This window comes from Leucoraja erinacea, chromosome 20 (genome assembly GCF_028641065.1).
Source record: "Leucoraja erinacea ecotype New England chromosome 20, Leri_hhj_1, whole genome shotgun sequence".
NCBI lineage: Eukaryota > Metazoa > Chordata > Chondrichthyes > Rajiformes > Rajidae > Leucoraja > Leucoraja erinaceus.
This window is the reverse complement of record NC_073396.1, coordinates 5480203-5497728: the sequence shown is the minus strand read 5'-3', so window position 1 is coordinate 5497728 and position 17526 is coordinate 5480203. Positions and strand designations below refer to the sequence as shown.

The following is a 17526-nucleotide window of genomic DNA, read 5'->3' as shown; positions in this document are numbered from 1 at the left end:
ATTTATAGGCGCCTTTCAAGAGACTCAAGGACACCTTACAAAAATTTAGCAGGTAGAGGAAAAACATGTAAGGGGAATGAAATAAATAGTAGAGACATGACTAGTACACAAAGTAAAGACAGAATTCAATTTAAAACACAATATGAGGCAATTAATGCCCAGATGAAAAGGGAGGGGGACGTGGGGCTAAGGATAGGCAGAGGTGAAGAGATGGGTCTTGAGGCGGGACTGGAAGATGGTGAGAGGACACGGAATTGCGGATCAGTTGGGGGAGGGAGTTCCAGAGCCTGGGAGCTGCCCTGGAGAAGGCTCTGTCCCCAAAACTGCGGAGGTTGGACATTTGTGGATGGAGAGGAGACCAGCTGATGTGGATCTGAGCTAGCTAGGAGAGAGCTAGATAGGGCTCTTAAAAATTGTGGAGTCAGGGAATATGGGGAGAAGGCAGGAACGGGATACTGATTGGGGATGTGGATGTACAGAGTTGACGTGGAAAAGCTTTTCCCACTGAGAGTAGGGAAGATTCAAACAAGGGGACATGACTTGAGAATTAAGGGACTGAAGTTTAGGGGGTAACATGAGGGGGAACTTCTTTACTCAGAGAGTGGTAGCTGTGTGGAATGAGCTTCCAGTGAAGGTGGTGGAGGCAGGTTCGTTTTTATCATTTAAAAATCAATTGGATAGTTATATGGATGGGAAGGGAATGGAGGGTTATGGTCTGAGCGCAGGTATATGGGACTAGGGAAATTATGTGTTCGGCACGGACTAGAAGGGTCGAGATGGCCTGTTTCCGTGCTGTAATTGTTATATGGTTATATGGTTATATGGATGATCAGCCATGATCACATTAAATGGCAGTGCTGGCTCGAAGGGCCAAATGGTCTACTCCTGCACCTATTGTCTATTGTCTATTGTCTATAACCGAGTGCAATGTCTGGCACTTCGCGTGAAGAGACCAAACCATAAAATGTCGGCTGAAACGCAACTAAATTCAGCCACGACAAGATAAGACTTATCCAAGATCTTGTGAAACTTTGTCGGCTGCAGAAACATAGCGACACTTTGTGTACCACAGAGGTGATGTCTGCTGTGTGATTCTACCCGCATTGTATGCAAAAACAAAGCACTTCCCTACACCTGGGTACATGTGGCAATAACATATATGTATATGCAAAAGTGCTGGAGTAACTCAGCGGGACTGGCAGCATCTCTGGAGAGAAGGGAGGGGTGAGGTTTTGGGCCGAGACCCTTCTTCAGACTCCAGTTCAAACGTCACCCATTCCTTCCCTCCAGAGATGCTGCCTGTCCCTCTGAGTTACTCCAGCGTTTTGCGATCTACTGTCGATTTAGACAACCAGCATCCGCAGTTCTTTCCAGCACATTAAACCATCGGATGTTTGCAACGGGAAAGGATTCCAACCAAAGATCCTATAGCGGAGCAAGATAGACCACTCCTGCTAACTGCAATGGCTGACGTGTAGTACGCAACGGAGCGGAACGTGGGCCTTTTTTTCATCCATTTCAGTAACCCGACCCAACCCGACCCGCAGTGTAATCAACGTTGCGGGGGAACAATTTGTGTTTATAAATTACAATTCTGAAAATGAGGAGAAGATTTTTATCAAATAACGTTTATTTTTACGAGGATGTTTCCGTAACCAGATTCCGTCTCCGCGCTAGTTATCTTTGCTCCGCTACGGGATCTTTGGTGCGGAGACGGAAGCCGGTTACGGAAATGGGGCCGAAAATCACCCGCGAATCTGCCCATGACCGTACCACGTCTTGTCCGTCGAGTGGACTATCTTGCTCGCTGTAGGATCTTTGATTCCAACCACCCGGGTCATGTTTCCGGCATTCCCCAGACACGTTCTCATTCGTCTCCCGATACTCACCACAAACATTAAAAGGATGTAAAAGATGATGGTGGTGAGCGATTGCCAGGCTGAGTTTGACACCATCTTCTGCAGGCTGAGGGGCAAGACCGATATAGAGGTGATGGTGCAGAGTAGCAGGGCGTGTTGCCAGGGCAATATCTGTCAGGAAATAGCACAGGACTTGGTGAACCTGTTCATAAAATCATCAGAAGAAGCAGAGTATTCCGCAGGGCAGATAGACCGACAATGCATGAGGGGTTATCAAGATGGCTCCCTCTCACCTTATATTTTATCTCGCTCTGTAATGCCCCTGTCCAACTTAGGAAACCTGAACGGAAAACTCTGGAGACTTTGTGCCCCACCCAAGGTTTCCGTGCGGTTCCCGGAGGTTTTTGTCAGTCTCCCGACCTGCTTCCACTACCTGCAACCTCCGGCAACCACCTGCAACCTCCGGGAACTGCACGGAAACCTTGGGTGGGGCGCAAAGTCGCCAGAGTTTTCCGTTCAGGTTTCCTAAGTGGGACGGGGGCATTACACACCAAGACTGGAGATTGTTCTGTGAGTTTTGGTCATACGTTTAAAAGTGATAGGAGCAGAATTAGGCCATTCGGCCCATCAAGTCTACTGTCATGGCTGATCTATCTCTCCCTCTCAATCCCATTCCCCTGCCTTCTCCCCATAACCCCCGACACCCGTATTAACCAAGAATCCGTCAGTCTCCACCTTAAAATTACCCACAGACTTGGCCTCCACAGCCGTCAATGAATTCCACAGATTCACCACCCTCTGACTAAAGACATTCCACTTCATCTCCTATCTAAAGGTGCCTATTTTTATTCTGAGGCTATGGCCTCAGGTCCTGGACTCTCCCACTAGTGGAAACATCCTCTCCACATCCTCTCTATCCAGGATGTTATGTTGTGACTTTAGAAAACACGAAACAGACCTCATTGCAATGGAGGAGACTGCAGAGAGAGGAGCTGGGAAAAGAGAAAAAACACGTCAAGCAGTTTTCTCTAGTTTTAGAGATACAGCTCGGAAACAGGCCCTTCGGCCCATCGTGTTGGTGCCGACCAGCGATCCCCGCACATTAACACTATCCCACACACACTAGGGATAATTTACATTTATACCAAGCCAATTAACCTACAAACATAGATACATAGACAATAGGCGCAGGATTAGGCCATTCGGCCCTTCGAGCCAGCACCACCATTCCATGTGATCATGGCTGATCATCCCCAAATCAATACCCCGTTCCTGCCTTCTCCCCATACCCCTTGATTCCGCTAGCACCAAGAGCTCTATCTAACTCTCTTTTGAATACATCCAGTGAAACGGCCTCCACTGCCTTCTGAGGCGGATAATTCAACAAATTCACAAGTTTCTAGGTGAAAAGGTTTTTCCTTGTCTCCGTTCTAAATGGCCTACTGCTTATTCTTAAACTGTGGCCGCTGGTTCTGGACTCCCCCAACATCGGGAACATGTTTCCTGCATCTAGCCTGTCCAAGCCCTTAATAATTTTATATGTTTCTATGTTTTATATGTTTCTAAATTCCAGTGAATACAAGCCCAGTCGCTCCATTCTTTCATCATATGACAGTCCCGCCATCCCGGAAGTTAACTTGGAGAACCTACGCTGCACTCCCTCAATAGCAAGAATGTCCTTCCTCGAATTAGGAGACCAAAACTGCACACAATACTCCAGGCGTGGTCTCACCAGGGCCCTGCGCAACTGCAGAAGGACATCTTTGCTCCTATACTCAACTCCTGACAGCACCCGTAGTCGGGATCGAAACCAGGAAACTTGCTGCTGCGCCACCGTGACGCCCAATAGCTGGAACTTACCGAGGATCCAGTCAACTTCATGAAGAGGCTGGCTACCAGATCTTCCAAGGCAGCAAAGAAGGCGATGCATGTTCCGAGCAGCAACCCGATCATACTGTGGACAGAGAGGCAGCATCCCGTGTTAGCAAAATGAACTGCAACTACAGAAGATTACACTCACAGCACCAGAGACCCGGGTTCGATCCTGGCCATGGGCGCTGTCTGCACAGAGTTTGTACGTTCTCCCTGTGACCTGCGTGGGTTTCCTCCGGGTGCTCCAGTTTCCTCCCACATCCCAAAGACGTGCGGGCTTGTCATAAGGTCAATAGACAATAGACAATAGGTGCAGGAGTAGGACATTTGGCCCTTTGAGCCAGCACCACCATTCAATGTGATCATCCCCAATCAGTACCCCGTTCCTGGCCAAAACGTTGCCTATTTCCTTCGCTCAATAGATGCTGCTGCACCCACTGAGTTTCTCCAGCACTTTTGTTTTTCCAGCATCTGCAGTTCCTTCTTAAACGCTGATGTTATTCAGTTCTACTCACCTTATTTCAATGAATATTTTCCCTGGCACTCCAAAGGATACTTGAGCTAAAATGGAAAAGGTAAGTTTGGTCAGTGTTAATTGAAAATATATCTGGGAAGAGGAGTAAGGGGGAATAAGGGGAGAATGGAGAGGGAGGTGATTCCCATCGGCTTCCCGAATGTGTACGGCTTTTTCAATCAAGCAGGGAACTTGTTTCAATAACGCAGATATTCCAGATGATTAACCTATGATGAGCGTTTGACGGCACTGGGTCTGACCTCGTCGGAGATTAGAAGAATGAGGGGGGACTTACCAAACAATGAAAGGCCTCCATAGAGTGGGTGTGGAGAGGATGTTTCCACTTGTGGGAAAGTCTAGGACCAGAGGCCATGACCTCAGAATAAAAGGACTTTCCTTTACAAAGGAGATGAGGATGAATTTCCTCAGTCAGATGGCGGTGAATCTGCGGAATTCTTTGCCACAGACCGGCTGTGGAGGCCAAGTCAATGGATATTTTTAAGGCAGAGACTGACAGATTCTTGATTAGTATGGGGGTCAGAGGTTATGGGGAGAAGGCAGAAGAATGGGGTTGAGAGGGAGAGATAGATCAGCCATGATTGAATGGTGGAGAAGACTTGATGGGCCGAATGGCCTAATTGTACTCCAACTACAACATTGACACAGTCGATAGACGCAAAGTGCTGGAGTAACTCAGCGGGACAGGCAGCATCTCTGGAGAGAAGGAATGGGTGACATCTGAATGGGTTCCTGAGGAAGGGTCTCGACCCGAAACGTCACTCATTCCTTCTCTCCAGAGTTGCTGCCTGTCCCGCTGAGTTACTCCAGCACTTTGCGTCTATCTTCGGTGTAAACCAGCATCTGCAGTTCCTTCCCGCGCCGACAGCCTTTGGTCATTTATCGGGAGTGGTCGCTTGAGGTAACTTGTGTCGTGCCTTGTGTTCACAACAGCGGGAACTCACCCAGACCAAAGTAGGTTTTGCGATTGGCGGAGAGGGCGGCATCAATGAGCATCATGCTGGAACGGTAGGCCATCCAGGAGCAGCTGAGCAGCAGCAAGGAACCCAGCACCACCCCGCACTGTAACACAACACAGCAAACACACGTTTCCCATCAAACAAAATTCTTACAAAATTCTTAAGGGGTTGGACAGGCAGATAGATGCAGGAAGTTTGTTCCCCATATAACCATATAACCATATAACAATTACAGCACGGAAACAGGCCATCTCGGCCCTACAAGTCCATGCCGAACAAATTTTTTTCCCCTTAGTCCCACCTGCCTGCACTCGTACCATAACCCTCCATTCCCTTCTCATCCATATGCCTATCCAATTTATTTTTAAATGATACCAATGAACCTGCCTCCACCACTTCCACTGGGAGCTCATTCCCCATGTTGGGGAAGTCCAGAACAAGGGGTCACAGTTTAAGGATAAGGGAGAAGTCTTTTAGGACCTAGATGAGAAAAAAAAATTCACACAGAGAGTGGTGAATCTGTGGAATTCTCTGCCACAGAAAGTAGTTGAGGCCACAGTTCATTGGCTATATTTAAGAGGGAGTTAGATGTGGCCCTTGTGGCTAATGGGGTCAGGGGGTATGGAGAGCAGGCAGGTACAGGATACTGAGTTGGATGATCAGCCATGATCATATTGAATGGCGGTGCAGGCTCGAAGGGCTGAATGCCCTACTCCTGCACCTATTTTCTATGTTTCTATGTCTCAATGTAAAAGTCACCCATTCCGGCTCTCCACATATGCAGATCCCATGGCTATCTAGACTACACTTCTTCCCACCCTCCATACCCCGTAACACCGGTCTCTCTCTCCCCATTCCTCCACTCGCAACAAGGGCAGAGTCCCCCTTGTCCTCACCTTTGACCCCACCAGCCGTCACATACAACAAGTAATCCTCCGTCAGTTTCGCCACCTCCAACGTGACCCCACCACTCACCACATCTTCCCCTCCCCTCCCCCGTCTGCCTTCCGCAAAGACCGCTCCCTCCGCAACTCCCTTGTCAATTCTTCCCTTCCCTCCCGCTCCACCCCCTCCCCGGGCACTTTCCGTTGCAACCGCAAGAGATGCAACACCTGTCACTTTACCTCCCTCCTCTCCTCCATTCAAGGACCCAAGCAGTTGTTCCAGGTGCGGCAGAGGTTCACCTGTATCTCCTCCAACCTCATCTATTGCTTCCGCTGCTCTAGATGTCAGCTGCTCTACATCGGTGAGACCAAGCGTAGGCTTGGCGATCGTTTCGCCGAACATCTCCGCTCGGTCCGCACTAACCAACCTGATCTCCCGGTGGCTCAGCACTTCAACTCCCACTCCCATTCCGTATCGAACCTCTCTGTCCTGGGCCTCCTCCATGGCCAGAGCGAGCAACACCGGAAATTGGAGGAGCAGCACCTCATATTCCACTTGGGCAGTCTGCACCCTAGCGGCATAAACATTGACCTCCAAATTCCGGTAGCCCTTGCTGTCTCCTCCCCTTCTCAGCTCTCCCTCAGCCCTCAACCTCCACTTCCTTTCTCCTCATAGGTTCCAAAGCCACACTCAGCAAAATCAATAACCCCATTCTCACCATCGACGGCACCACTGTCTCCCCATCTCCCCAGGCCTGCAACCTTGGCGTGATCTTTGATTTCACCCTCTCCCTTGAGCCTCACATCTGCCATGTCATTAAAACCTCCTTCTTTCATCTCCGCAACATCGCCAAAATCAGACCCTCTCTCACACCTCCCGCTGCTGAAAGACTCATCCATGCCTTCATCTCCTCCCGACTGGACTACTGCAACTCACTTCTCCTTGGCATCAGCTCCACCTACATCAACCGACTCCAACTGGTCCAGAACGCAGCCGCCCGACTCATCACCCACACCAAATCCTGGCATCACATCACTCCAGTCCTCAAACAACTTCACTGGCTTCCCATCTCCCACCGGATAACCTACAAAATCCTGATCCTCACCTACATCTGGCCCCCCCATATCTCACTGACCTCCTCTCCCCCTACCAACCCTCAGGGTCCCTCAGATCCACATCAGCCGGTCTCCTCTCCATCCACAAGTCCAACCTCTGCAGTTTTGGGGACAGAGACTTCTCCAGGGCAGCTCCCAGGCTCTGGAGCTCCCTCCCACAAATGATCCGCAATTCCGTGTCCCTCACCATCTTCCAGTCCCGCCTCAAGACCCATCTCTTCACCTCTGCCTATCCTGAGCCCCACATCCCCCTCCCTTTTCATCTGTGCATTAATTGCCTCATATTGTGTTTTGAATTGAATTCTGTCTTTACTTTGTGTACTAGTCATGTCTCTACTATTTATTTCATTCCCCTTGCATGTTTTTCCTCTACCTGCTAAATTTTTGTACGGTGACCTTGGAACTCTTGAAAGGCGCCCATAAATAAAATTTATTATTATTATTATTATTATTATTATATCACCGTCTCTATCCCTCCCTTCCCTCTCCCCCGACTCTCAATCACAACACGAATGGCACATGAGGAAAGATTGGAAAGACTGGGCTTGTATTCACTGGAATTTAGAAGGATGAGGGGCAAATCTTATAGAAATGTCTAAAATGATTAAAAAAAACGACTGGACAAGCTAGATGCAGGAAAATGGGGAGAACGTGCAAACTCCGCACAGACAGCACCCGTAGACAGGATCGAACCTGGTTCTCTGGCGCTGTGAGTAGGTATGTTACAAAACCTATCTGAATCGTGGCTGAGCATCTGCCCTACCCCCGTGTGTGTGATTTTGGCGCTGTTTAGAGGGGGCGGGTTTAAAACGCGATTTTTACTAGGCTGTTCCAATCGAAAATGTTCAGCCTAGTAAATCATTAACGGAAAATCGCTGAAAGACCCCGTCGCCAAAGGTATTATTAGTTTTTATGGCCTTGTATAATATTTATAGTAGTTTAAAAATCACTCTCTCACTCCGCAACCTCTCGCAGCCCCAGGGTTTTATAAAGCAAACAATTAAAGGTATGTACCTTATTTTTACATTAAATGGGGCTTGTATATAACCCTGTATATAAAGTTTTCTATAGCGAGTAGTTCATTTTGGGCTCTTTATATCCCGCAGTATTTTTCTGGGCATTTGAGGGCACAAATCCAGCGCAGTGTGAACGTTCTAAACCAGCGCGTTCACAGGAACCCACTAGAAAGCCGATTTAAATTGACTTTAATTTACAGCAAATGAACACTAAATTCCTTCCATTTGGCCTATACATTGATGTAAATTTGATTTAAAAATCATGTTTTATTGTGAATTATTTGTGAATATTATTTGGACACTTGGGCTATTTAAAAATGTTAATCATTTATTAAGAAATGGATAGATGTTTAGATCTGGTAATTGAAGTTTGAAATTAGCTACAATTGGGTAACTAACTAATTATATGCTTTAATTTCAGGTCATCCAAGTAAGATTATTTTATATTTGTTTCAGAATGCTTCAATCTATGATAACTGAAAATTTCATTCAGTTCACTTAATTTTTAAGAAGGTTATGGGCTTTTGACTGTCCACGATCACAGCTTTTTTGTTATGTCCATAGAAAATCAATAGGGAACAAGATGCTAATTTCCGAGTATGAAAATGGCCATAACTTTTTTATTACTTGAGATATGAAAGTGAATTGGGTGTCAAATTAAACTTATTGTTATGCTTTATCTGATGGGATAAATTGCAGACTTGATTTTTTAAATCTCAAAATAGAGAGCTCTCTGCTATAGGATCTTTGACTGTAAGTATTCATTCAATTGTTTACCCACCGCAGAATAATTAGGAGAGCTCTATTCTCGTCAGACCAGTCAGACTGGGTGTGTGCTAAACATTCCTTCATGTCCTTTCATAACAACATACAGTGAATAGGCTGGGACGTCATCTCACAGGAGTTAAATAGTCCTCACCAACTCTCGCTGATAGTCATTGTTTCTACACCTCCTCCAGCACATTCTCCGCACCTTGCAACACTCCATCATCACCTCATTGAGCTAAGCTGAGCTGAACTGGCCGATCTCTTGCACAACTGTAACATGTAGCAGGTACAGCAGGCAGTGAAGAAAGCGAGTGGCATGTTGGCCTTTAATAACAAGAGGAATTGAATATAGGAGCAAAGAGGTCCTTCTGCAGTTGTACAGAGCCCTCGTGAGACCACACCTGGAATATTGTGTTCAAGAAGGAACTACAGATGCTGGAAGATCGAAGGTACACAAAATTGCTGGAGAAACTCAGCGGGTGCAGCAGCATCTATGGAGCGAAGGAAATAGGCGACGTTTCGTCCCGAAACGTCGCCTATTTCCTTCGCTCCATAGATGCTGCTGCACCCGCTGAATTTCTCCAGCAATTTTGTGTACCCTGGAATATTGTGTGCAGTTTTTGTCTCCTAATTTGAGGAAGGACATTCTTGCTATTGAGGGAGTGCAGCGTAGGTTTACTAGGTTAATTCCCGGGATGGCGGGACTGTCATATGCTGAGAGAATGGGGCAACTGGGCTTGTACACTCTGGAGTTTAGAAGGATGAGAGGTTATCTCATTGAAACATATAAGATTGTTAAGGGTCTGGACACGCTAGAGGCAGGAAACATGTTCTCAATGTTGGGGGAGTCCAGAACCAGGGGCCACAGTTTAAGAATAAGGAGTTAGCCATTTAGAACGGAGACGAGGAAACACTTTTTCCTCACAGAGAGTGGTGAGTCTGTGGAATTCTCTGCCTCAGTGGGCGGTGGAGGCCGGTTCTCTGGATGCTTTCAAGAGAGAGCTAGATAGGGCTCTTAAAAATAGCAGTCAGGGGATATGGGGAGAAGGTAGGAACGGGGTACTGATTGGGGATGATCAGCCATGATCACATTGAATGGTGGTGCTGGCTCGAAGGGCTGAATGGCCTATTGTCTATTGACCTACACTCATTTTGTTAGCAATTTCTCCCTTGAGGTTCACAGAAATAACCTGCCTTCACCACATCTGTTGAGGGAATCTAGACTTTACTATAAATCATCTCCCCATTCATTGAGGTCCGCTGGTCCTCAATCCTCTATCACAGCAGAACTACAGAGGACACAGCGTGGAGGGACCGCCGGGAACTAAAGGGGGGGGCTACATTGCCGCCGCCCTTTGTGTGGTGACTATTTGTATACCTTGGGTCGGCATAAAACAGAGCTGCAACTTGTCACATGTTACAATAAAGTATCATTTATTCATTCAAAGGAACAATCTCCACCTATCCATTCTGTCCATAATTCTCATTGTTTTACACACTATCTCCACCAACATTCCCATCACAAAAGAAGATGGTTCAGCCTTTCCAAACTATATACTTATAATTGTCAAAACGCCATGAAGTGCTGGCGTGACTCAAACTAAACTAAGATGCGCCTTCCTTGTTAGATTTTTAAAAACGGGCGGCATTGTGGCGCAGCGGTAGAGTCGCGGCCTTACAGCGCTTGCAGCACCGGAGACCCAGGTTCGATCCCGACTACGGGTGCCATCTGTACGGAGTTTGTACGTTCTCCCCGTGACCTGCGTGGGGTTTTCTCCGAGATCTTCAGTTTCCTCCCACATTCCAAAGACGTACCGGTTTGCAGGTTTGCAGGAAGATTGTTCCCGATGTTGGGGAAGTCCAGAACAAGGGGTCACAGTTTAAAAATAAAGGGAAAGTAGTTTTGGACTGAGATGAGAAAATCATTTTTCACACAGAGAGTGTTGAATCTGTGGAATTCTCTGCCACAGGAGGTAGTCGAGGCCAGTTCATTGGCTATAGTTAAGAGGGAGTTAGATGTGGCCCTTGTGGCTAAAGGGATCAGGGGGTATGGAGAGAAGGCAGGTACAGGATATTGAGTTGGATGATCAGCCATGATCATATTGAATGGCGGTGCAGGCTCGAAGGGCCGAATGGCCTACTCCTGCACCTAATTTCTTTGTTTCTATGTTAATTGGCTTGCGATAGGTATAAATTGTCCCTAGTGTGTGTAGGATAGTCTTACTATGCGGGGATCGCTGGTTGGTGCGGACTTGGTGGGCTGAAGGGCTTGTTTCCGTGCTGTATCTCCAAACTAAGCTAAAAATAACGAAACTCAGCAGGTTAGGCAGCATCTCTGGGGAACATGAATAGGTGACATTTCAAGTTTCGACACAAAACGTCGCCCGTTCATGTTCTCCACAGATGCTGCCTGACCTGCTGAGTTACTCCAGCATGTTATTATCCTTTTGTGTATTGTGCATACCGAGGTATTCCCTTCGAGTATAATCGGCAAAGATGTTCCTCGACCTGCTGGTTACAACGGAGAGACCTGTAGCGCCTCCCGGATGGTAGGAGGGTAAACGGATCCCTGGTGTGGTGAGTGTGTGTTGGCGTGCTGTGTGCCCTCCGTGTGTTGTGTGGACAGACTGTGTGGGGAGTGTGGAACCGGTGTGCGTGTGGCAATTGTCACCACCCTCTGTGCCTGTGTGTGCAGTGTGTGTGTGTGTGTGTGTGTGTGCTCTAGTGCTGGTGTAGCGGTAGAAGTTGGTCAGCATGGAGGAGAGTGGGCCGAAGGGCCTTTTTCAGGAAGAGACGCTGTGTGAGCCAAACTCATCAGAACAAAAGGTATTGTGGGTCAGAGAACGTCATCTGCAGGAAATGGACAGATGACCTTTTAAACACGTTCCACCTCCGAAATTTAATGTGGATGGAGTGTGCGTTCCGCCTCTGGACTTCCTGAAGCCTTCAATGAGATCCTGGTCTGATCTTGGAGTTAAGGGCCAGGTTCCCGTCAGCGCACCATGCTGCTAAGTACCCCCTGATCCCCTGTAGCCACAAGTTGTTGCCATGAGGCCAACTCCCTCTTAAATCATCTGCATACTTGATGATGGCCTAGTACCATGTACCTCTGTGGCAGAGAGTTCCAGAGAGTTCACCACTCTCAGCCCTGAGGAAAGTGTTCAGGGTGAGGGTTTTAAAGGTTTCCCCTTCTAACCTCACAGCTGTGACCCCTTGTCCTTAGAAAGTCCCTAACATGCAGAGGGAGGGGTCGATGCCCAGTTCCGTGCTCTAGCCTGTCCAACCCCTAAGCTAAGAATTTTGTAAACTCAGCAGGTTAGATCCCCTCTGGGGAACATCTAATAGGTGAGATTTCAGGTATAAACCAAAACGTATCCCGTCTTTTCTCCACAGATGACCTGACCTGCTGAGTGACATCCAGCAGGTTATCAGTCCTTTTGTGTATTGTGACTCAATTATCCCTCGATATGGCAAAAATGTCTTTAATTACAACATCCGTGGAGACAGCAACCGTACCCGGATCCCTGGCGTGTGTGTGGTCTCACCAAGTGTGGTGTGTGTACAACTGTGTGTGTGTGTGTGCTGTGTGGTGTGTGTGTGTGTTTGTGTGTGTGTGAAAGCTGTGTGTGTGTTCGTGTGCGTTGTGCGTGTGTGTTAGTACTGGTGTACGGCCATCGCTGGTCCGCATGGACTCAGTGGGCCGAAGGGCCGTTTTTCCCAGCGCTGTGTCTCCAAACTCAACAAAACAAAACACAATCAGGTCAGACAACGTCTCTGCAGGAAATGGACAGATGACATTTTGGATCAGGACGGTCTGAAGAAGGAAATGTCTATGTCCTCCACAGATGCTGCCTGACCCTCTGAGTTCCTCCAGCGACTTGTGTTTTGATGAATATTTGCAAGCGGTGGGCATTACTGACTGTGGAAATAAAGACCCAATCAAAGGACTCCAGTCAACACTTACTTGCTTTTGGTCTGCCCAGGCCTACTCGACCTCCTGGTATCTAACTAAGCATTTTTACTTTCCCCTCCATTCCCACACTGACCTTTCTGTCTCAGCCCTCTTCCGTTGTCACAGGAAGGCCATTTTACTCTTCCAACATGTGACAATAAAGTATCACTTATTCATTCAAAGGAACAATCTCCACCTATCCATTCTGTCCACACTTCTCATTGTTTTACACACTATCTCCACCAATATCCCCTCCACAAAAGAAGATGGTTCAGCCTTTCCAAACTATATACTTATAATTGTCAAAACGTCATGAAGTGCTGGCGTGACTCAAACTAAACTACGATGTGCCTTCCTTGTTAGATTGTAAAAAACGGGCGGCACGGTGGCGCAGCGGTAGAGTTGCTGCCTTACAGCGCTTGTACCACCGGAGACCCAGGTTCGATCCCGACTACGGGTGCCATCTGTACGGAGTTTGTACGTTCTCCCCGTGACCTGCGTGGGGTTTTCTCCGAGATCTTCACGGAGTTTGTAGGAAGATTGTTCCCGATGTTGGGGACCTCACAGTTTAAAAATAAAGTAGGGTTTGAGAAAATCATTTTTCACACAGAGAGTGGTGAATCTGTGGAATTCTCTGCCACAGAAGGTAGTCGAGGCCAGTTCATTGGCTATAGTTAAGAGAGAGTTAGATGTGGCCCTTGCGGCTAAAGGATCCAGGAGGTATGGAGAGAAGGCAGGTACAGAATTGTCCCTAGAGTGTGTAGGATGGTCTTAGTGTGCGGGGATCGCAGGTTGGCACGGACCAGGTGGGCCAAAGGGCTTGTATCTCCAAACTAAGCTAGAAATAACGAAACTCAGCAGGTTTGGCAGCATCTCCGAGGAACATGAATAGGTGACATTTCAGGTTTCGACCCAAAACGTCACCGGTTCATGTTCTCCACAGATGTTGCCTGACCTGTTGAGTTACTCCAGCACTTTGCGATCCTGTTGTGTATTGTGAATACAATTATTCTCTTGGATATCATCCAAAATTCTCGTTAATTGTTCTCGCAAATTAAACAAAATTGAAGAAATGGAGAGTTTGAAGGATGGAAATTATTTCCTGGTCCTGAGAGCAGAACGCTGATTACCCTTTTGTTTGGAGATACAACGCGGAAACAGGCGGAGTCCACACCAACCAGCGACCCCCGCACAATAACGCTGTCCTACACACACTAGGGACAATTTACACTTATACCAAGTAGACAAACCCAAGCCAATTTACCTACAAACCTGTACGTCTCTCGAGTGTGGGAGGAAACCGAAGATCTCGGACAAAACCCACACTGGTCACGGGGAGAACGTGCAAACTCCGTACAGACAGCGCCCGTAGTCGTGATCGAGCCCGGTTCCCTGGCACTGCAAACGCTGTAAGGCAGCAACTCTACCGCTGCGCCACCGTGCCGTCCTGCAGGGCCATTGGCAGGAACATGGAGACTCGGGGGGACTGCAGATGTTGGAATCTTGAGCAGAAGGGTGGCAAAGGTCTCCAGCCAATACTTGCTTGTGTTTGGTCTGCCCAGGCCGACTCCATCTCCTGGTATCCAAGCATTTTAACTTTCCTTTCCATTCCCACAGTGAGCTTTCTGTCCAGGCCCTCCTCTGTTGTCACAGGGAGGCCATTTTAGTCTTCGCCCATTCTTGTCTCTCTGTGTCTCCCCGTGTGTATCCGTGTGTCTTGTCTCCCCGTGTGTCTCCCCGTGTGTCCCCGTGTGTCCCCATGTCCCCGTGTGTCCCCGTGTGTCTCCCCGTGTGTCCCCGTGTGTCCCCGTGTGTCTCCCCGTGTGTCTCCCCGTGTGTCCCCGTGTGTCCCCGTGTGTCTCCCCGTGTGTCTCCCCCCGTGTGTCTCTCCCCGTGTGTCCCCGTGTGTCCCCGTGTGTCCCCCGTGTGTGTCTCCCGTGTGTCCCCCGTGTGTCTCTCCCCGTGTGTCCCCCCTGTGTCCCCGTGTGTCCCCGTGTGTCTCCCCGTGTGTCCCCCGTGTGTCCCCGTGTGTCTCCCCGTGTGTCTCCCCGTGTGTCTCCCCCGTGTGTCCCCCCGTGTGTCCCCGTTTTCCCCGTGTGTCTCCCCGTGTGTCCCGTGTGTCTCCCCGTGTGTGTCCCGTGTGTCTCCCGTGTGTCTCCCCGTGTGTCTCTCCCGTGTGTCTCCCCGTGTGTCCCCCGTGTGTCTCCCCGTGTGTCCCCGTGTGTCCCCGTGTGTCTCTCCCCGTGTGTCTCCCCGTGTGTCTCCCCGTGTGTCCCCGTGTGTCCCCGTGTGTCTCCCCCGTGTGTCTCCCCGTGTGTCTCCCCCCGTGTCCCCCCCCGTGTGTCCCCGTGTCTCCCCGTGTCCCCGTCTCCCCGTGTGTCCCCGTGTGTCTCCCCGTGTGTCCCCGTGTGTCTCCCCGTGTGTCCCCCCGTGTGTCTCCCGTGTGTCTCCCGTGTGTCCCCGTGTGTCTCCCGTGTGTCTCCCCCCCGTGTGTCCCCGTGTCCCCGTGTGTCTCCCCGTGTGTCCCCGTGTGTCTCCCCGTGTGTCTCCCCGTGTGTCTCCGTGTGTGTCCCCGTGTCCCCCTGTGTCTCCCCGTGTGTCCCCGTGTGTCCCCGTGTGTCCCCGTGTGTCCCCGTGTGTCTCCCCGTGTCCCCGTGTCCCCGTGTGTCTCCCCGTGTGTCCCCGTGTGTGTCCCCGTGTGTCTCCCCCCGTGTGTCCCCGTGTGTCTCCCCGTGTGTCTCTCCCCGTGTGTCTCCCCGTGTGTCTCCCCCCTGTGTCCCCGTGTGTCTCCCCCGTGTGTCCCCGTGTGTCTCCCCGTGTCTCTCCCCGTGTGTCTCCCCGTGTCTCTCCCCGTGTCTCCCCCGTGTGTCTCCCCCGTGTGTCCCCGTGTGTCTCCCGTGTTCGTGTGTCCCCGTGTGTCCCCCGTGTGTCTCCCCGTGTGTCTCCCCGTGTGTCCCCGTGTGTCTCCCCGTGTGTCTCCCCGTGTGTCTCCCCGTGTCCCCGTGTGTCTCCGTGTGTCTCCCCGTGTCCCCGTGTCCCCGTGTGTCTCCCCGTGTGTCCCCGTGTGTCCCCGTGTGTCCCCCCCCGTGTGTCTCCCCGTGTCCCCGTGTGTCCCCGTGTCTCCCCGTGTGTCTCTCCCCGTGTGTCCCCCGTGTGTCCCCCCCGTGTGTCCCCGTGTGTCCCCGTGTGTCCCCGTGTGTCTCCCCGTGTGTCTCCCTCGTGTGTCCCCCGTGTGTCCCCGTGTGTCCCCCCGTGTCCCCGTGTGTCCCCGTGTGTCCCCGTGTGTCTCCCCGTGTGTCTCCGTGTCCCCCGTGTGTCTCCCCGTGTGTGTGTCTCCCCGTGTGTCCCCGTGTGTCCCCGTGTGTCCCCGTGTGTCTCCCCGTGTGTCTCCCGTGTGTCTCCCCGTGTGTCCCGTCCCCGTGTGTCCCCCCGTGTGTCTCCCCGTGTGTCTCCCCGTGTGTCCCCGTGTGTCCCCGTGTGTCTCCCCGTGTGTCCCCCGTGTGTCCCCGTGTGTCCCCGTGTGTCCCCCGTGTGTCCCCGTGTGTCCCCCGTGTGTCCCCCGTGTGTCTCCCCGTGTGTCTCCCCGTGTGTCTCTCCCCGTGTGTCCCCGTGTGTCCCCATGTCTCCGTGTGTCTCCCCGTGTGTCCCCGTGTGTCCCGTGTGTCCCCGTGTGTCCCCGTGTGTCCCCGTGTGTCTCCCCGTGTGTTTCCGTGTGTCCCCGTGTGTCCCCCGTGTGTCCCCGTGTGTGTCTCCCCGTGTGTTTCCGTGTGTCCCCGTGTGTCCCCGTGTGTCCCCGTGTGTCTCCCCGTGTGTCCCCGTGTGTCCCCGTGTGTCCCCCCGTGTGTCTCCCCGTGTGTCTCCCCGTGTGTCTCCCCGTGTGTCTCCCCGTGTGTGTCCCCGTGTGTCCCCGCGTGTGTCCCCGTGTGTCTCCCGTGTGTCCCCGTGTGTGTCCCATGTCCCGTGTGTCCCCCGTGTGTGTCCCGTGTGTCTCCCCGTGTGTCCCCCGTGTGTCCCCCGTGTGTCCCCGTGTGTCCCCGTGTGTCCCCGTGTGTCTCTCCCGTGTGTCTCCCTGTGTCCCCGTGTGTCCCCGTGTGTCCCCGTGTGTCTCCCCGTGTGTCCCCGTGTGTCCCCATGTCTCCGTGTGTCTCCCCGTGTGTGTCCCCGTGTGTCTCCCCGTGTGTGTCCCCGTGTGTCTCCCCGTGTGTCCCTCCGTGTGTCCCCGTGTGTGTCCCCGTGTGTCCCCTGTCCGTGTGTCTCCCCGTGTGTGTGTCCCCGTGTGTCTCCCCGTGTGTCCCCGTGTGTCCCCGTGTGTCCCCGTGTGTCTCCCCGTGTGTCCCCCGTGTGTCCTCATGTGTGTCCCCGTGTGTCCCCGTGTGTCCCCCGTGTGTCTCCCCGTGTGTCCCCGTGTGTCCTCATGTCCCCGTGTGTCTCCCCGTGTGTCCCCGTGTGTCTCTCATGTCTCCCGTGTGTCCTCATGTGTCCCCGTGTGTCCTCTCCCGTGTGTCCCCGTGTGTCTCCGTGTGTCTCCCCGTGTGTCTCCGTGTGTGTCTCCGTGTGTGTCTCCCCGT

At 51.0% G+C, this 17526-nt stretch overlaps 1 protein-coding gene across 3 annotated transcripts in view; it reads right to left on the bottom strand.

Annotated features, from left to right (window-relative positions):
• Positions 1-17526, bottom strand: part of LOC129706676 (putative sodium-coupled neutral amino acid transporter 10) — a 52139-nt gene that overhangs the window by 14161 nt on the left and 20452 nt on the right. For all 3 annotated transcript variants that reach the window (XM_055651068.1, XM_055651066.1, XM_055651067.1), the window contains exons 2-5: positions 5208-5325; positions 4247-4292; positions 3720-3813; positions 1890-2030 (exon numbers count right to left, since the gene is read on the bottom strand). In XM_055651068.1, the coding sequence (XP_055507043.1) occupies positions 1890-2030; positions 3720-3813; positions 4247-4292; positions 5208-5325 (399 nt within the window). The remainder of the gene's footprint in view (positions 1-1889; positions 2031-3719; positions 3814-4246; positions 4293-5207; positions 5326-17526) is intronic.